The sequence below is a fragment of the Balaenoptera physalus genome (assembly GCF_965194825.1).
Source record: "Balaenoptera physalus genome assembly, chromosome: 5".
NCBI lineage: Eukaryota > Metazoa > Chordata > Mammalia > Artiodactyla > Balaenopteridae > Balaenoptera > Balaenoptera physalus.
The window spans coordinates 148,505,205-148,525,915 of NC_138884.1; the positions used below are offsets into that span (position 1 = coordinate 148,505,205).

Consider the following 20,711-nt stretch of genomic DNA (forward strand, 5'->3'; position numbering starts at 1 on the left):
CAAACATATATATGTTCCTATCAAAACATACTACTTTTCATCTTCCTGAACTCCATTAGCTCTAAAAGTCAGGCCTGGCCATGTGACTGATATGCTGTGGGTTTTCTAGTTAGATGAGAATGTCATTTGTAAATAATGATTATTTCGTTTCTTCCTTTACAAGTTTTAAAATTTCTTTTTCTTGCCTTATAGTGTTGGCCAGAATCTCCAATATAATGTTAAATAGTTGCTAAGATATGAAACATCTTTGTCTTATTCCTGGGTCTAATGTTTAACTATTAAGTATAACTTTAAAAAAATGAAATGGGTAGAAGGAGACTCACAGATATAGAAAACAAACTAGTGGTTACCAGTGAGGAGAGGGAAGGGGGGTGCAATATAGTGGTAGGGGATTAAGAGGTACAAACTACTGTGTATAAAATAAGCTACAGGATATAATGTACAACACAGGTAATATAGCCAATGTTTTGTAACAACTATAAATGGTGTACGACCTTTAAAAACTATGAACCACTATATTGCACACCTGTAACTTATATAATATTGTACATCAACTATACTTCAACTTAAGAAAAAAAAGGAATGGGGACTTAATTTTATTAGATACTCCTTTGCCTCTACTGTGATAATCATACAGTTTTACCCCTTTAATCTATTAATATAAAACAATCTGCTTATGTGACCGTGATATTCCTTTATTGAAGTGTAAGCGCCATGAAGGCAGAGACTTCGTTTTGTTCACCAATGTATCCCCAGTGCCTGGAACAGTTTTTAGAAGAAAGTAGGAGTTCTAAAAATAACTGTCGAATGAATAAATGGTGACTTGAGTGGAAAATTCTCTAATGTTAAACTATCCTTGCATTCCTTGAATAAACCTCACTTCATAAGGATGCATTTCAAAAATGAAAACACTGCTGGATTCAATTTGCTAAAATTTTATTTAGGAAGTTTCCATATTTGTTCACTAAGTTAAATTGGCCAATAATTCAATTTTGTGCCATTCTTGTCCAGTTTTGGTATCAAGGTTATACTGGCTTGATATGAGCAGGGTAGGGTAGCTTCCCATCTTCTATACCCTGTGTGGTAGACCATGTTAAGTCCAAAATATTTGCTGCCCCTGTTTGTGGGAGGGTTACCCATGCCCCCCACCTCAGTGTCAGGCTTGGCCTTGTGATGTGAGAGAGCGTAGCATGTAGTGCTTGGGAAGGAAGCACTGCCCAGCTCTGCCACAAGACTCACAGTGTCCCATAGAGGAACTGCTGCAACAGCGAAAACATGCAAAGCAAAACAAGGCCAAACTGCAGTGGGCGTATAATGTAAGTAAAAAAGAAATTTTGCTTTCTTAGAGCCACTGTGATTTTGGAGTTATTTGTTATTTGCAACATCATTTATCCCAAGCTGATTGATATACTCACCAATAAATTGGTTTGGGCATGTTGCCTTTTGCGGTGTAGATCTTTGACTTCCAAATCATTTTTGCTTATGTTGATTTATCTAACCAAAGTTTCCTTTTCTTCTTAGGCCAACCATATTTTCCTAAACGTTGTCCAATTGACCTGGTAATCAGATGCATTAGTATAAAGTTATTCATAGAATTTTCTTATAACTTTAGCTCTCTGTTATCTTTGAAGTTATCTTTGTCTTCTTTCTTCTTCATTCTTAATGTTTTTTCCCTCTTTTTCTTGATCATACCTACTGAAGACTTAGTTTTTTGTTTTATTAATCAGTTATATACTGTTTGTTTTGTTTTCCACTTTGTTAATTTCTACTTTATGTTTTTCCCTACCTTATTTTGAAAGCTTATTTCCTGTATTTCCCAACTTTTCTTTTTTATAATATATACATTTAATACTACAAATTTTTCTCTGAAAACCACTTTGACTATATCCCACTGGTGTTAATATGTAGCACTATAATTACTGAACAGTTCTAAACTGTATTATAATTTCCATCTTAATTTTCTCCTTGACCCATGGATTATTTAGAAATATAGTTTTAAACGTTCAAATGTACAGATTATTTTGTATTGTCTTTTTGTAATTGACTTCTATTTAATTACACTGCAGACAGTAGGTGTGATCTGTATGCTATAAATATATTTTTAATTTGTAGCAACTGCATTTCTGGAATAGAATATTGTCAACATTGGTAAATACTTCATGTATCTTTGGGAAAAAAATGTATTCTCTATTGGATGTAAAATTTTACATATATAAAATTTAAGTTGTCTGTTTTATAATTCAAACGTTCTGTGATCTTACTCTGTTTCTTATCAGCTTGATTTCTTAGTTTCTGAAAAAGGTATATTATAGTCTTCCCCTAAGAATACTGTCCACTTTTACTGTAGTTCCTTTAACTTTGTTTACAAGTGAGAGACTCTATTTTTGGTGCACACTGCCTGCTTTCTTCGTTTTTTATTGTTTTTTTCACTTGAATTATTTTGTCTGGTGTTAATATTGCCATACCAACTTTCTTTTTCCTTAGTACCTACCTAAGGAAATAATTAATTTCATTTAATTTTTTCAATCTTCCTGTGTCCTTTTGTTTTAAAATTGAATTTTAAACAATCTAAATGGAGAGTTTTCTCCTTTGATGCCCTTTCTCTTCCACTGATCTTATAATCTTCTTCAGGGCCTGTCCTAGGCTCTTTTCTCTATGTAGTTCTTCTAGGCAATTTTATCCACTCCTAGTACCACTTATATTGGAAATGCAATTAAAACAGCAACAGTGATATTGACAATAATAATGGCAGCTATCATTTGCGTAGCTCTTCATTATGTGCCACGTACTGTTCTAAATGCATCACAGATATCAGTTCCTGTCATTCTCACAGTAACTCTGTAAGATGGGTCCTGGTACCCATCTTACAGACAGAGAACTGAGGTGGCCAGCTGGTGGCAGACTCAGGGTTTAACCCAGTCCATGCTCTGACTCGTGTGTCTTATCACCTCTCACATCCCCGGCCGTCTTCCGGTTCCCACTTATCCCATAGGTTTGAGACTCCTCTTTTCTGCATGATCTCTAATTTCTCAAGCTTACCAAGGCACTAAATTCCACTGGTGGATTGATGACCCTTAAGCTTAAGCTTCCAGGCCCAACCGTTTTTGGCATCCATACTCAGTTACCCAACTGTCTACACCACATCTCCACCTGGAAATTGCAAAGTATCTCAGAAGTCACAGGTCCAAAGCAGAGCTCTTGCTACTGCCCTGTTATCTGTTTCTCCCGACCCTGCTCCTTCCCCCGCCGCCGACGCCGTGACCGTCCCCCAGTGGGGCTCTCCTCACCCTGTGCTCTCCTCACAGACACAGCGTCATCCTCTCTCAGGTTTCCACCACCCCGGCTGCTCCTTCTCGGCTTTTTCCTGGCCCCTCCCATCTCCCCAAACTCACATGAGGGAGAGCCTCTGCTCTCATCTCAGGGCTCGGCTCCGCTGGACTCGCGGGCCTCTGGCTGGCCAGGCCCTGCCGCCCGGCTCCATCTCTCCCACCACCAGCGGCAGCACATCCCGCGACAATCCACCGTCTCCCAGAGGCGAGCACGGCCTGTCCACCAGCCTCTCTCGGATGCTCGGGTCACCCTACATGCAAGTCCCTGCAAAGTCTTGTATGTTACAAGACTTTCCCTCCCTTCTCTGAACAACGGCATCTGTTTGAGGGTGACATGTTGGCCTGAAGTACTCTCGATTAATGCTGGTTTTAGATACTGATAGAGGTCAGTCCTCTAAAAGAAACAGTTTTTTAAAAGGCAAACAAAGCCAAATTTAGTATTTATTCCTGGGGGAACGACCTGAAGATTTTTAAAGAGCAAGACAGTAAGCGGCTACATAAGGAAGACCACAAACGTACAGTCACAAAACAATGGAAAACCCAACTGCCCTAATATCAGTGGCTGCTGTGGCTTGTGCTACATCTCCAGTGAAAGCACCATACACAAATTCCAAAAGTGCTGTATCTCCACCAGCTCAGACAGAAAGAAGCAAAGGAGACTCTGGAAAACTGGCAGTAACTCACAAATTAGCTCCAAAATGTATAAGAAAATGCAAAAGGCTGGAACAAGCAAAGCCATCCTGAGACTACACAACCAGATCTCTGAACGCGCGACAGAATGACAGTAATGACGACACAAGGTGCTGATCCAATGACAAAGAGACCAATGGAACAGAAGCTGGAAGCCAGAAACAGACCCACAAATATACAATTACCTGATAAAGGTGCTGCTTCCTTTCAGTGGGGAGAGGATCGCCTTTTCAATAAATGGAGCTGGATCAACTGGGTCCCAGCGGGGAAAAATGAATCTTGTTCCCTAACTCACATCATACACAAATATCAGCTCCAGATAATCAGAGCTTTCAATGCAAAAGATAAAACAATGATGGCTTTACCTTCATGATCTTGGGAAGGGCAATGCCTGCTCTAAAAGGACATAAAAAGCATCACAGAAAGGGAAAATGATAAATTGAATGATACAAAGATTAAAAACTTTTCGTCATCAAAAGAGACCACGAAGAGGGCTTCCCTGGTGGCGCGGTGGCTAAGAATCCGCCTGCCAATGCAGGGGACACGGGTTCGAGCCCTGGTCTGGGAAGATCCCACATGCCGCAGGGCAACTAAGCCCCATGCACCACAACTACTGAGCCTGCGCTCTAGAGCCCGCAAGCCACAACTACTGAGCCCACGTGCCACAACTACTGAAGCCCGTGCACTTAGAGCCCGTGCTCTGCAACAAGAGAAGCCACCACAATGAGAAGCCTGAGCACCTCAATGAAGAGTAGCCCCTGCTTGCCGCAACTAGAGAAAGCCTGCACACAGCAACGAAGACCCAACGCAGCCAAAAATAAATAAAATAAATTAATTTTAAAAAAAAAGAGAGACCACGAAGAGAATGAACAGGTAAGCTGTGGGGGAGCTCACCTGAATACATAAATCCAATGTAAGAGTCATTTCCAGGATCTATTTTTCAAATTTCCTACATACCAATAAGGAAAGGTAGATGACCTAGCAGGAAAGTGGGCAGAAGTCTTGCATGAGCACTGAGTTGAAGAGACAGAGATTAGAATTAGGCCAGGCCAGGCTGGAATTTGCAGGTGCCGGGAGGAAAGCTAGTGAAGAAAGAGCTCCAGAAATTTCAAAAGAGAACCCTGGAGTCTGTTGCTGAATTCTAAGCTGTGTGCACACGGGGTGAAACCTGTGAGGCCAGGCAAAGAATAGCTGGGAGCTGCAGGATGAACGTTCCCAGAACTCACACAGGGTTGTGAAATTTCTTAGTCCCCACAGCTCTGGTTGAACGCCTCGCCTTCAAAGGAGACCCGACATGTGTCAGGCTTAAGTAGTGGGGCTAAACTAGCTTACAGTGAAAGCTACTTTAGATTTGCCCTAGGAAAAAAAAGCCTAAAAACAAGCCTCAAAGGGGCCAAGCCAAGCCCCAAGTAGCTTAACTGCCAGTTAAAACAAACCCCTATACTCTTCAAGGGAAGACAACAAAATCCTGCACCCAGTCGAAAATCACTAGACATGTGAAGATGCAGAAATGTGACCCACGACCAGGAGAAAAATTAGGCAGTAGAACAGACCCAGGAGTGACAGCAAGGATAAGTCAGCAGACAGAGACTTGAAGACACTTAAAGATGTTGTAAACACGCTCTAGAGTTTAAAGGAAAGGGTGAATATATGAGGAGAGAAGTGAAGGGTTCTAAAAGATCCGAAAGGAACTTCTAGAGACGAAAAATAAACCTCTGAAATGAACAGTCCACAGGATGGAATTAACAGCATATTAAACACTGTAGAAGAATAGATCAGTGAACTTAAACACAGAACAAAAGAAACTATGAAACATGAAGCATCTGGAGAAAAAAAAAAAAAAAAAGACTGAAAATGAACAAGTCTCAGTGGCCTGTAGGAAAAACCCAAGTCCCCAGAGTGGGAGAGGGGTAAACGATATCTGACACTCAACACGCCCCAAATGGCAGATATACAACAAAACCAACCCAAGACTCATCATAATTAAGTTGCTGAAAACCAGCAAAGGAGAAAATCTTACAAGCTGAGAAAGCAGGCCCAAAGGCATCTACTTTCTCTTCTTAGTTTTCCTAATCTGCATAAAAGCTGCTTAGGTAGAGCTCTTGCAAAAAGCCACTGAGCCCTCCCCAACCTCAAGGTCGACTTCTAGACCTTTCCCCTAAATTATTTTGGCCAATCAGATTTTCAACCCAATCTATGTAATACTTTCTCTGAGCAACTTTATACATATTCTCCTGAGAGTGAATCTAATAAAATTTTCAAACCATTTGGCAAGCTTAGGTAAAAAGCTTCAAGCATTTAAAACAATATTAATTATTATAGTAAACTCTTCATTCAAGTGTAATACATACCAAAAAAGGGCACAAATCATGAGTGAACACTCGTGTAAGGGGCAGAACACGGGCTCTGGCGGGAGCTGCCTCAGGGTGACTGCTCCCCTGATGGGACACACAGCTTACTAGACCAGTCATTACACTGTTCTTCATGCTACGGCTTCCTAAGAGACGCTTCCCCCGCAAGAATCAAACTAATCCATCCCCTTGGAGTGGAAGGATACACACCTGCTTCCAGGTAGGGCCTCTGGGGGGAGGATGAGGAACGGACACAGGAGGGTCACAAAGGGGACCTCCACAGTGACTGCAGTGCTTTGGAAGAAAGGCCTCAGGCAAATATGCCCAAATGTTAGCCGGCGTGACTTCTAGAAGGAAGGTATGTGGTCACTGGTTTATTACTTTTGAACTTCTGTTTGCTTGAAAAAAATTTCACAGTATAAATAATTACTAATAAAAACTCTCTCCAAATATCTTGTAGAACTGGAAAGAAATCAGCACATTGGAAAGAATCTTGGCAGAAATCAAGTCTCCAACCTTCCAAAAACTAAAATCCAAGTTTGACTAGTGTTTACAAAATACTTAGTACTTCGTACCCTATAAATACACTATGTAACTCTGGGTATAATTTTTAGGTTCAAAGCAAACCATAAGGAATGTTACAATATATTAAACCAAAACAAAGACTTCTGGTTAAAACAACCCCTCTCACACAGCAAATTACAAATTAACATTCCATCTCTACTAGTTAGCAAACATTTTTGAAAATGTGCAATTAGGCTGCACTGTTTTTCTAATGAGGAAAATATGACTTCACCAGAATTCTGTACAAATACCCATGACACCACTCTGAAACCTTTACATTTCTCCTTCTCTTTCGTAATTTTACAGGATGCAAATTCATTGCCAAAAATACTAGAGATTATAGTACCTAATATTTTATTTTTAAAGATTTTTTTTTTGATGTGGACCAGTTTTAAAGTCTTTATTAAATTTGTTACAATATCGCTTCTGTTTTATGTTTTGGTTTTTTGGCCGCAAGGCACGTGGGATCTTAGCTCCCCGACCAGGCATCGAACCCACACCCCCTGCATTGGAAAGTGAAGTCTTAACCACTGGACCGCCAGGGAAGACCCAATACCAAGTATTTTAAAGAAGGGTGCAGTTTAACTCCCTCAATTAACAGGCACGTAACCCTCACCGCCAGGCAGCTGCTGTAAGAGCCCCGGAAGCGGCCTGACGCGCAGGGCCCACTCCCGCACCACGACCCCACCAGGCGGGCAGAGAAGGTGCCATCAGGCCTCGAGAAAACACAAGGCACAGACAGAGAGAGGACGGCGGCCTGTGAGCTTCCCTCCGTGGCCGCGGAGCGCACGGTGTGAGCGGATTGGGGGCGGGCGGCTAGCCAAGGAGCTGCCCGGGGGAGTCAGCTCTTTCCAGAGAACGACCAAAGCAACAGGAGTTTTTCTGTGCCTTCATGTATTCTCTCACACAGGATGATGTTAAAGGAGAGACCCTCTAAACCCCAAACACCTGAAGCAGTAAGAGTCACTTCTGAAAACCAAAGTTTACTGTGAACGTAAAGCGCGAGGGAAACAGAGCCGAGAGGCAGACCTGGATGGAGGGCTGAGGGCTGGACTTAGGCGAGAGGCGGGAGGGGTCCCAAGGCTGGAGGTGGGGAATGAGGACCCTCGGCTGGAGCTGACCCAGGTTGTGCTCACCATGGCTCCCCGGGTGTCCAGCAGGGTCACGGAGCGGGCGGAACTGGGAAGACGTGGCCCCGCAGCCATGCCCACTGAGCTACGCTCAGCCCTGGCCAGGTGTGTACAAACTTTTGGGAGAAGAGCCCTGGTGGGCCCTGGAAAGCGATCTGCTGGGCCTGAGACCACTCACCACCCAGCACCTGGAGGAGCGGGCGGAGACGACTGGAAGCTCTAGTCTGTGACGACCTACTTTCCTCTTTCGTTTCCTACTGAAAGTTATTTCAAAACAAGACAAGACAAAGCGGCACACGGCAGCTCCCAGGTAAGTATGGGCAAAGTGAAGAAGAGCCACGGCCTCTCCTTTCCCCACGTCCAGCACAGGCGGGGGCGGAGCGGCGGGATTAAAAGTCAGTCACAAACTTAGCAAAAGCAACCAAAAAAGATGGCACAGTCTGATGCCATAAGCTTCAAACAAGAAAAAGAGAAAAGAGAAAGAAAAAAAGCCAAGAAAAGAGAAAAAATAAAAAGGTTTTGACAGGTTCTGAGTCTGACCCATCCCTGAGTCCCCAGCAGGTGTCCTGGGGAAGGAAGCTGCACCAACAAAATAGGGAAAGTCAAGGATACACCCTTGTGGGTAGAGCCCAACTAGTACTGAGGGTGTCAGCTCAGGCAGGAAGGACCCGGGAGCTCAGCACTGTGGTCTCTCTGGGCTCAAGAATGTCAGTGCCAGAAAGCACAGTGATAAGGGCCATGGGGACTGCTGACATCCATAGATGGGAGGATGACGTGACAGATGGGTAAATGGGTGGGTGGGTGGGTGGATGGATGGATGGATGGATGGGTAGGTAGATGGATGTGTAGATGAGTGGGCGGACGGAGGAAAGAAGGTATAGAATATGCAAAAAGCAAACACAAAGTCTGGTCTGGAAGAAAACACAGCCTAAAAAACTTTAGAAATTCTTCATGTTCTATGAGAGAAAGGGGAGAAAGCATAGTTGATGAAACAAATTGAGGACAAAATCAATACTATCACAAAATGAATAAAAAGTAAAAAAAGAGGCAAGATATATCTGAAAAATCAAATTAATAACATAGAGAAAAACCTTTTACAACTAAATTGCCTTTGAGTATTAACTGACTGACTTTCTCAAAGAAGCAGAAGAGAATACTCCTGGGCTCTTAGAAACCTCCCTGGTGAGTGAGAGTAAAGAAGCCGAGGGTCTGAACTGCTTAATGGTGGCCACGTGGTCAGAATTCCTTCCGAAGATTTGCAAACCCATCTGATAAAGGATTAATAAACATACAAGGAGCTCATACAACTCAATAACAAAAACCCAAATAACCAGGTTAAAAAATCGGCAAAAGACCTGAGGTGAATGTATACTTTGACGCAGAAGACATACAAATGGCCAACAGGTACATGAAAAGATGCTCAACAGCACTGATCTCAAGGAAATGCAAACCAAAACCACAGTGAGATACCACCTCACACCCATTAGTCGACAGTCCTGTCTATTATCAAAGAGACAAGAGATAAGTGCTGGAGAGGGTGTGGAGAAAAGGAAACCCTCCTGCACGGTTGGTGGGAATGTGAATTGCTGTAGCTGCTGTGGAAAACAGTATGGAGGTTCCTCAAAAAAATTAAAACTAGAGCTACCATATGATCCTGAAACTCCATTCCTGGTTATCCATCCAGATGAAATAGGATCTCAAAAGATATGTGTATCACCATGTTCACTGCAGCATTATTCACAATAGTCAAGATACGGAAACAAGTTAAGTGCCCATGGAGGAACGGATAAGGAAATTACGGTGTATATGTATGTGTGTATATATATATATATATATGTTACATATAATGAAATATTATTCAGTCTTAAAAAAAAGGAAATCCTGCCTTTGCAACACCATAGATGAATCTGGAGGACATGCTAAATGAAATAAGCCAGACACAGAAAGACAAAAACTGTATGATCTCACTTCTTTGTGGGATCTAAAATAGTCAAATTCATAGAAGCAGGGAGTAGAATGGTGGTTGCCAGGGACTTGGGGGAGGGGGACATGGGGAGACGTGGGTCAAGGTATGAAAAGTCTCAGCTGTGAGATGAGTAAGTACAGCATGGTGACTATAATCATAGTGTTTTGTACACTTGACATTTGAGAAGAGAATCGATCTCCGTGTTCTCACCACACACACAAAAGGTGCCTATGTGAGGTGACAGATGTGTTAATTAGCTTGATTGTAGTGATCATGCCACAATGTGTATGTATACCAAAATATCACATCATATACCTTAAACACAATTTTTTTTTCTCAATTATACCTCAATAAAGCTGGAAAAAGGTAAAATAAAATAATTTTTAAAAGGGAAAAAGAAAAAATGAAAGCCTTGGGTAGGAAGCGGTTACTGATATCAGAAGTGAGTCCGAATGACACGCACGGGTGGGTACCGAGCACGCCCTAGGGCGCTGACCTCACCTATAACCGGTTTCGGTTTGGCTGCATCTCACAGCCCAGGTTTATGACGTAATCCTTGTCACTAAAGGACCATTGGCTCGACACATACTCAGCTGCTCTCCACGTTGACTGTAACTACCAACGATCCTAACCTGCCAGCCCAACTCTCAGCTACCAGTTACAAAGGAACTAACCAGCGAGCGCAGAGCCTCCACCAGACGCCCGTCCCCCCTCCCAGTACTACGCCCCAGGACTGAGCCGGCTCAGGCAAGGCCCAGGGTTTACGGAGATAACGTCAGTGCCCCGGGCTGGTGACACCCAGGCTCGGTGGCCAGGGCTCCTCAGCTGCCAGGTGACAAGGAGCCCCGCCGCTCGGCCTTCCCTGTCACTTCCTAACCTGCCAGCCCCCTTCCTGATGCCCTATCGCTTGGCTGAAGTTGTACTTCGTTGGAAAGGGGCAGACGGAGAAAAGCAGGGCAGAGAGCAGATATAAAATCAAAGGCCGTCTCCATTCAGAAAACAAACAACAATTAAAGAATGCATGTCTTTCATCTCAGATATTATTTCTGATTTCAAAAGGTCCTGGTTTTTACGTTAGAACAATAATCAGAAATATTTCAAAGTACTGCTTATTAATTTATGGCAACAGAGTGTAAAATCTACTTCAAAACGATTTGTCTTTGTTAATCAGAGGCAATAAACGGCCGCTTCTGGAGAAAGACAAAAGAAACTGCACGCGAGTCCCCGTGGACACTGGCCGCCGCCGGGTCCTTGGGCCCCGGCTGCAGAAGCATCCTCAGAGGGCCTGGCCACACCCCCCGAGTCCAGCAGACAGTTCTGCTGCTGTATTTTATAGAACGGGATTCTACTAAGCTTGCTTGCTTGTTTTTTGAGAGGGTTTCACTAAGAAGGAAAAACTGTGAAAGCCACCGCCCTAATGGCCTAACGCAGGTCTTAGCCCCGAGGCCCTGGCTGCTGTCTGCCATACCATAAACGCCCGAATTCAATATTCACTTGACAAACACCTCCCCCGCCGCCATCGCTGTGCTGAAGCCACCGCGCGAAGGTCACTGTCCAGTGGGTGGAGGGAGCAGACAAGACAGCGACACACCGATAAATAATTAAAATGACGGGACCTCGTCAGCAGTGTCGGAAGGAGATGAAGCCTGGGCTGACACTCAAGTGAAGGCCGGGGTGGTCAGCGCAGGGCTCCGGGGGCGCTGCCCCAGGCCGGGGAGACCACGCTGGCAGCGGACAGCGCTGTGCGAGCCAACCGAGATCCCATGCGTCTGAGGGGCCACGGGAGACCAGGGGAGGAAGCCTGCCAGCCCGGGGGGCAGGGCCCCAAGTCAGCCGCGAGGGGCGGAGTTTAGGCGGAGGAAGTGGGAGGGGCCGGGATGCAGGAGGCGGAGACGGAGGAAGGTCACGGGGAGACCCTGGGGCCACAGCATGCTTGCGGTGAAAGAGCGAGGTTGGAAAGGCTAGGCTGGTGTGTCTGTGAAGCAGCCGGAGAGGATGTGCCCCAGACCCCAGACCCCAGGAGCCAGAGCCGCGTCCCCCATGGTCACAGCCCGACACGTGCCTGCAGATGCAGGCGTTCATTCGAAAGCTCCCTAATGCCCCAACTTCCCAACCTCAAAGGGCGGGTCCAGTATCGGCAGAGACAGCCTGGCCCTTCCAGGGTGTGGGAGCTGGGTGGGAGGGGAAGTCCTGGCGAAGCTGCTTGGTACTACAAAGTAAAAAAGAAAGAAAATAAGAGAGTAAACTTTTATTACAATAAAGCTGCCTTGTGCCAAACCCCAGGTTCAGGGACCGGAAGGCTCTCTCCCCTCCGCACGGGAAGGCCTTACGACGCCACCAAGCTATGGCCACCAGCTCCCCAGGGTTCCGTTCCCACGATGGGGGATTCGGTGTGAATAAGCGTTTGGATAATTTGCCACAAGGCAGATCATTGCATTTTTAAGCCTCTCTCACGTGCTAGGATGTTCTTCCTTTTCTTGAGGTAGAATCTGCCTCCCTGGACTCACTCCTGGTCCTGGTTTGCCCTCCACAGAGACTGACCTCTAATCCTTCCTTCACAGGGTGGTCTCTGGCTTTGGGCCACTCTCCTGAGAAATCGAAAAGACACACTTCTGGTTGACAAAGATGGCGAAAATAGTATTGTCCAACTTCCTTAAAATAAACCCACAAAACTAACTATATGGTGAGAACACACATAATAAAAGTATGAAGTGTGAAATGAGTCCAACAGTTAAATGAGTCCAAATGATCTCACCGACAAGGTTAACAACACAAAATATTTCTGAGTGATGATTTATTAGTCACCCAAACTAGGCCAGACGACTAGGTGGAGGCCGCACAGCTTGTGAAAAGGCTGCTCCCCAAAGCCGGTCCTGAGTCACTGCAGGACTCGTTTCCCATAGAAACAGTTTGTTCCTGGAGCTCCCAGGCCCCCAGGAGCCGGAATCTCCTGCTCAGCACAAACATGAAACCTCTCTGTGGACACACATTCCGAGTTTGTGCCTGGATCCTCTCACCAGCCCCTGACCGCGGATGCGCTAAGGTGACCCCAGGAAGCAGGTGTCAGGAACTGGAGGGTCCAGGGCTGAGATGGGGAGGAGGGCACCGTGAGCCTGGCTCTGCAGTGAGGCAGACCTCAGAGCCTGAGTCCCAGCCTCTTAACTTGGTGTCTATGTGACCCTCTTTCTGCCTGGGTGCTTTTACCTGTAAAGATGGCAGAATATAATAATACATACCTCCTGGAACTAACATGCAAAATAAATGAGAGCACTTTTTCTTCTTATTTGTAATCAGAAAAGAAATTGAAGATGGAAAATAATAAAAGCATGAAAAAACTCAGTAGGACACATATAACTGTCTGGTGCAGTCCCTGAAATTGAAGGCGTGCTCAAGAAATAGCGACCTTGCCCCCTCCCTGCTCTGCCGCAGAGGGACTCATGAGGGAGGGGCCTATCCTGAGTGGCACGGGGCCTGAGGCAGGAAGAGAAGGAGGGACCAGGGGGTGGGGAGCCCCAGCAGGGCAGGGGAACCACTGCCACCAGCCAGGACACCACTTCCTTAGAAAGGACACAGGGCTGTGAGTCTGGGGCTTCCCACACTTGGGAAGTTTAGCTTTTCAAAAATTGTAAAATGAAGTATATAATAAAACTCCCCGGGGTTCCTGCATCTACCGCTGACAGAAGAAAACTTTAGAGATGAATAAATCTTAATAATTATGATTAAATTGAACATATTAAATAAACTTCTCAAATGTATAAATTTCCTGCAGAAATGAATGCCTTCTACCAGAAAAGATAAATGAGCACACAGAAAGGTTAACATGAACAGAATACTGTAAAAACCACTCACTTTTATCCTGGATTTGGTTACAGGTCCTATTTCCTTTCATTAAGGAAGTTTTTCCCACTCCTAGCTTAAGGTGATTAAATGACATGATTATTGTTGTACATAAGACAGGTAACATAATTCCTTTTATTAAAAAAATAAATCCCCAAACACAAACTTTAGGATCTGTCTGGTCTCAGCTTCAGGTATCTGCACGTTTCTTGTACTTCCCACGGCTGGACTGACCCCAGCCGGCGGAGGGCGACTGGCGTCACCTTCCAGGCCGAGCCCCGCCACATACCTGCTACCCTGTCTAAGGCTCATGACTGAAGTCTGTAGTTGTTGGACAATAGAAACCCTTGGTTTCTCTTTAACTTACAATACAGAGGGTAACCTTGAGCCCCGTTGACTCCTCAGCTCTGGCAGTACTTGGGACCCACAGCCAGCAAATAAATGAAAATAAAGTGCTGATACATTTTGACAAATTATAAAATTCAACTCTCAACAGACAGAACAGAGTAATTAAAAACAAGTAAAAAAACCAAAACTGTGAGCATAGGACTTTTATGAGTATTATAAGAAATAAGGAACATTTGGAAGAAACTCTCCAAATCATTTTGAAGGGTTTTTAAAACTCACGGAACTAAAATGATAAGGGTTACATCGAGAAATATCTTAAGTGAAGTAGGACAACTCTGGCCATCTGCTTTTCGGGGAAGTCCCATTAAAAGAATCCCCTGAACAAAATCATTTAAAGGCAGAAAGAAAGCTTCCCCTTCATCCCACACCTCTCCAATTATCTACTAAACTTTTCCTAAGAAAGGGAAATTTAGCAACTGAGCGTCTCACCCGAATTTCCAGAATCGCTCAAATTCAGCAAGAGCTCTGAAATCTTCCCTTGCTGGTTTACAAGCTAGTTCTACAAGGCGGGCAGCAGGTCTTTACTTGCTGGCACAGGAATGCGAGGGGACGGGCAAGGGTGCTGTCACACCGAGCACGTCCCTGCAATAAACTGCTTCCAAAACCCAGGTAGCAGTCACTGCGAGGAATGGAGAGCTGCCCCCAAACTGGCCCCGACTAAACCCTCCCCTCCACCCAGGGATGCAGAAAGGCCAAGAAAACCTCGTTACGAGTGAGACAACAGCAAATACACTCCACATGTGAAAACTTCGTTAAAAATAATAAAAATATACATCAGAAATTGTGACTTACCACCATCAGACACAGTTGCAGACTGAAAGAAAAGAGAGAGAGACATGAGTTAATTGGGCCTCATGACAGGTCAGGAGATAGCACGTCCACGTGAGCAGCAAAAGCAGACTCTGGCCGTCCCCGTTCTGGGAGCGGGTGTCCAGGAGACCAGCCGCCTCACTGGGGCGCGTCCCTGCGCTTCCTGGGCGAGCCGGGGCGCAGGCCAGGCGGAAGCAGCCCATCTCCCCTTAAGGACAAATCCCAGCACGTTTGACATCGCCGTCTTAGTAACAACCTCGGTGAGAACAGCGTTACAGACTTCAGTCTGATCAGCCCGGGCTCGAGTCCGTGAGGCACACCCACGTCCAGGAGGCAGGCACCCTGCCCACTGTCCGTCCAGGGCCAGGCGCTGCCCTGGGCACATCACAGTCCTGCTCGGCGCTCTCACCCCGAGACCCGGCCCGTGCAGGGGTGAAACCGCCCCGGTGGTAGCAGAGTGGGGGCCGGCCCACAGCCAACCCCGACCGCCAGGCCCAGCCACCCTGAGCAGACAGATGGCGACAGGCCAGGACTGGAGGGAGGAGGCCATCGAGGGAGGTCCCGGAACAACAGGCGGGCTGGGCTCCCAAAGAGCTCTGAGCAATCCTCCGATGGGGACAGCTGAGCAAGACCCCCTAGGGACCCATCTGCAGGTCAACAGTTCTGAGGCTGCAACCTAGGGAAGGTCACCTGGGACATGGAGGGACAGGGCTCCGGAGAAGGAGTCGGGAGAGGGAAAAGCTGGGCGGAGGCAGGAGAGGGTGTCGGTGGCACAGACACCAGGGAGCCTTCACCGCGGGAAGGGGAGCGGGTTCAGTGCAGGGCCACCTGCTGCCTTGTTGACATGTCCTGGTCACAGCACAGGCACAGCTCCGAGAGCAGTGGGCAGGCAGGGCCCCAAGGCAGGGACGGGGGCCAGCGGGCCGTCGGTGCGGTGCTGGGCACCGGAGCGGGTGTGCTGCCCTCTGTGTCTTTGCCCAGCGCGGGGCTGGGCGCAAGGAAACCTCCCAGCCACGCCCTAAGAATAAACCCACTGCAGAACCCCCAGGCCTTGCACGCCTTCCTCTCTGAAGAGGGAAGGGAGACCGGAGTGCATGGCGTGGGGAGTGAACGGGGAGCCCCTTCCCAAGTCCTGGGCCTCCCCAACAAGCAGAGGTCATGTTTTAAGACCCCTAAGGCCAAAGCCAAACAAGTGAGGACAGAGGTGCCCCAGATTAGCTGCTTCCGGTGGAAGCACCATCCCCCCGGGGGAGAGAAAGCATGTATTTGTGGCCGAATTTTGAAAAGAGCCACCATGTCAACTGCATCCCCTACTCACTGTTTGGCCCTCCTGTCGCCAGCGCCAGGGCCCCCCAGACCTTGCCTCCTGGGCTTCACGGAAGACAGGGGACCCTCTTGGTCGTAGCCCCTCACCTTGTGGGACTTACACCTACCCTCCTGCCCCCAAGGGTCTGTCCTCTGACAGCGAGAGGAAGCGGCTTCCTGACGGTTTTAGGATCGGGCTCATCAGCGTTTCACACCATCGTGAGTCCTCGGTCAGAAATACTCTGGAACTATAACCTGGTACCTTATCAATATATTTTTCAATAGTAAAAACACAGGCTATTGTGGGTCCAGCTTTTAAACCGTCATCTTGCCAGACAGGCAGGCAATGAGCAGGCCCCAGCGAGCCACCAGCCCTCACCTGCCAAGGGTCTGGCTTTCACCGGAGAAGCGTGGGGTGAGTCTCCTTCCCGGGGCGGACGACTGCACCGTGGGAAGCTGTCCTTCTGCCCATGCTCACAATATCACCTACAATCGTGTTGTAAATTAAGTAATATCAAAGGCAAATTACTCCCTTGAGATTATGAGAAGAAAATCTGCAAGGCCATACACAAAAGCAGAAATACTATCAATAATAATTTTGAAAAATAAGTCATAAAATGCAAAATCCACGAATGTGAAGGACGTGGCTCACTTCATGTTACAATCACGACTAAAACTAAAGTCTCAGGCTTTAGCAGACTGAACAAAATGTGCTAAAAAATCTCACACGTATCCCCAAAATGAACTGAACTCAAGATCCAGGAGACAGGAGTGTGCCTGAAGCCAAGAAGGAGGTGGCAGCTGAGTGCGGGCAGCCCACGGGGAGGCGGGGTGGGCTGGGGAGCGTGGACACGGCGAGCAGGGCGGGCTCAGCGCGTCTGAAGAGGCTCCAGCTGGGGGGCTGCCAGACTCCACCGTGGGGGACAGTGTGAACAGATCCAGGTAAAGTTCCCCAAACGTGCTTCTAGAGCAGTTTTAGATTTATAGACACATTGTGAAGCTAGCACAGAAACAAACATGCTTTCTAACATACTGCTGCGCCGCAGAAGCAAGGGGAAGCCCTGAGGGAGGAGAGAGGGGGAGGGAACGGAGAGCAGCCGGCAGATGCCAAGGCCGCCGGGCGGGACGCAGGGCTGAGCGGTGCGTGTCCACTCACTCGGACGCTCCTGGGGCAAGGAGCCCCATCCCCGGCGGCCACAAACACAAACCCTCCGGGAACGCCCACAGGAGTTCCTGAGCCTGCCCAGACGTGAGCTCACAATTCAAAAATCCCCCCAAACCCAAGGAAACCCCACCACGAGAAAGAACCAGCAGAAATAGCTACTAACAGAATCTCAGACACTGGAAGGTTCTAATACAGATGTCAAATAACCATGAAATTGTGAAGAAATAAAAGTTGCAATAAAGAAAAGAGGAAGTAAGGTGGTAGACATGAAAAATAACCCAACAGAATGACTGACAATGAAAACTACAACTGTTGAAATTAAACACTCAGTAGAGAGGTTAACAGAGATTAGAGATTGAAGAGAAAATTTGGGGATTGGAAGATAGACCTGAAAGAAATCACACGGATGGCAGCACAGAGAGGAGGCCCAGGAAACAAGCAGCAGAGACGAGGCTGCACTGGGAGGGTGCACAGAGAGGGTGCAGGATGCACAGGAAATCCTGGCCAGCCTGCAGCAGGGCCAGCGAAACCCCCTCAGGAGTGAGAGCTGCTCTGCAGATGGGCACCCACTGCCCACAGGCCGTCCCTCCGGGAACTTCTCCAGGATGCCCACCAGGAAGAGGCATCCTGGGTCCAAGTCTCAGTTGTTCAGCATTTTCCAGGAGGGACTCAAAGTCTACAAGCCACAGCCTCAGATGATGTAATTCCTTCCTTTCCCCACTTTGGGTAGCTGTGCCAAGAGTGCCTTCCAAGTACTAGGCGTCTGCGGAGCCACAGGCTGGTGGCCCCTGTGTGCTGAGGGTCCTCCCGGAGCGGCCGGATATCCCCGCCCACCCAAGGCCCTAAGCTCTGCACAGAAATCCTTGACGAGAGGCAAGTTCGCGCTGGGATGGCTCCTGACACGAATCAACGCAGAAGGATCACCGGAACCAGCTACGCAGCCCTGCCTCGCCGTCTCCCACCTTCTCTGTTCACGACTTGTTATCCTGGCAACTGTTTCCATCCCAACCAGACATTAATCTGAAAGTAAAGCTCTAGGGAGACGCACTTGAATATCACCTGGACATAAAACTACTGTCCTCCTCCAAGTTTCCATACTTTTGGAGAAGTCGGTGATGACTTCCTGACCAGGTTACTTAATTTGCAAATAATGTATAATTATCATTAACCTAATTCTTCCGTCTACTATCTAATATTTATTCTTTTTCATATTTTATTTAATTTTAATTTTATTTATTTATTATTATTTTTGGCTGCGTTGGGTCTGCGTTGCTGCATGTGGGCTTTCTCTAGTTGCGGCGAGCGGGGGCCACTCTTCGTTGCGGTGCGCGGGCTTCTCATTACGGTGGCTTCCCTTGTTGCAGAGCACGGGCTCTAGGCGCGCAGGCTCAGTAGCTGTGTCATGCGGGCTCTAGAGAGCAGGCTCACTAGTTGTGGCGCATGGGCTTAGTTGCTCTGCGGCATGTGGGATCTTCCCGGACGAGGGCTCGAACCCATGTCCCCTGCATTGGCAGGCGGATTCTTAACCACTGCGCCACCAGGGAAGTCCCAGTATTTATTCTATTTATAAGCACACACTGGGAGTGACAGAGCTGGGCCATCACGTGAACCGATATGAGATATCCCCCAAAAGGGCCCGCTGGATCCCTAGTCAGCATCTGATTTCTTGGCCCTTTTGAGAAGGATACGGAAGCAGCCTACGGAGCACATCACAGGGGCTTCATTATCAGAGGAGGTGAGGCTGAAAGAGGTGACACAGTGCAGCACGGGTGACAGGTGCTGTCATGGGAGGGGGCGGGGGAGCGGGCCAGTGCTTGGCGTAGGGGCCGATGAGACGGTGCAGGCAAGCAACCTGCCGTCAACAGCCTTGGGGGAAAGGCAGGCAACCCCCAAATCGTTTCTATTGACCTTGGGATTGACATGTCCAATTCTGACCAAATTACCCTTGTTAAGCCTGGCTTGCATTTTTCAAGCACATCCTGGTTGACGGGGGAAGCATCCAAAATGGCAAAAATTCAGAAACTCCCATAGATAATTACCAAAGAACATCCCCCACAAAGGGTAAGAAGGACTAATTGCAGCTCAACATGACTTTTAAAGTTAGGCATCCCCACATTTCTTGGCATGCTTAGACCACTATAAACATTTTCACAAATTAAAACTTAACTCGCCTAACATTTGTTCTGATACTCAGTATAATTTGTATCAACGTGTTTTCATTAGCCTGTACTTCTTGGGTTCTTCCCACATTCCCATATCGACATGCTATTCTTATAAAAAGTGCAGCTGCAGAAAACAAGCTGCCAGTTAAAAGGTGCCAGAAAGTGAGCATTTTTCTGTGCTTACAATTTAAACACATACCATAACTAAACAGCTCTAAAAAGGTCTATGAGATGTCTCCAAGACTGGAGTTTACACTAACGTAAATACATTTGTTTTTAAAAACTTACAAAGTATTTTAGATACGTAATTTAAGTTCAAACAATCTCCATACCTCAGGTCAGCCTCTTAAACCTGATAGTTCAGTGTTAACTGATTTGGATCTATTCCCAGCAGGAAATGTGTCTGGACCACACATGTGCACGGATATTTTATTTTTAATTAATGTTTTGAACGTTTTAGATCATTTCTATGAAGAGTGCTATATAATTCTGGTTTATCAAGGCTGATTCTGTCAGTAACATTTGACAATAGCAGTTATGAGAATATATCATTTCCTAATTACACGATACATAGTAATATACAGTTATATATATTTTCAGTTTTGAGCTACTGACAAAATTTCCTACTTTGAACATAAGAAATATTAAATAACCATCTCTGGTTCTTAAAATAAGAGACCAAAGGCTTGTAACTTGCCCAAACGTTTTGAAAAAAGAGATAATCCCAATGATGAAAAGCCTTAAGAATCTAACAATTCAATTTGCATCTAATTTATATTTATTTGGCCTTTTAAAAGCTTGATCCTCTAAGGTTTTTTTTTTAATATTTATTTATTTGATTTTTATTTGGCTGCGCCGGGTCTTAGTTGCGGCACGTGGGATCTTTAGTTGTGGCATGAGAACCCTTAGTTGCGGCATGTGAGATCTAGTTCCCTGACCAGGGATCGAACCCAGAGCCCCTGCATTGGGAGCGTGGAGTCTTAGCCAATGGACC

General features: G+C 46.5%; 1 protein-coding gene and 1 long non-coding RNA gene across 9 annotated transcripts in view; both read right to left on the reverse strand.

Annotated features, from left to right (window-relative positions):
* Positions 1-20,711, reverse strand: part of RGS12 (regulator of G protein signaling 12) — a 122,877-nt gene that overhangs the window by 35,495 nt on the left and 66,671 nt on the right. For all 8 annotated transcript variants that reach the window (XR_014263878.1, XR_014263879.1, XM_082462525.1 and 5 more), the window contains one exon: positions 15,068-15,089. Coding sequence is in view for 6 of the 8 variants with exons in the window: in XM_082462525.1 (XP_082318651.1) it covers positions 15,068-15,089 (22 nt within the window). In the remaining 2 variants the exon portion in view is untranslated. The remainder of the gene's footprint in view (positions 1-15,067; positions 15,090-20,711) is intronic.
* On the reverse strand, positions 13,180-15,061 carry LOC309661169. The gene is made up of 3 exons (XR_014263880.1): positions 14,705-15,061; positions 13,880-13,943; positions 13,180-13,234 (listed from the first exon to the last, which is right to left on the reverse strand). It is a non-coding gene; the product is annotated as an uncharacterized lncRNA (long non-coding RNA).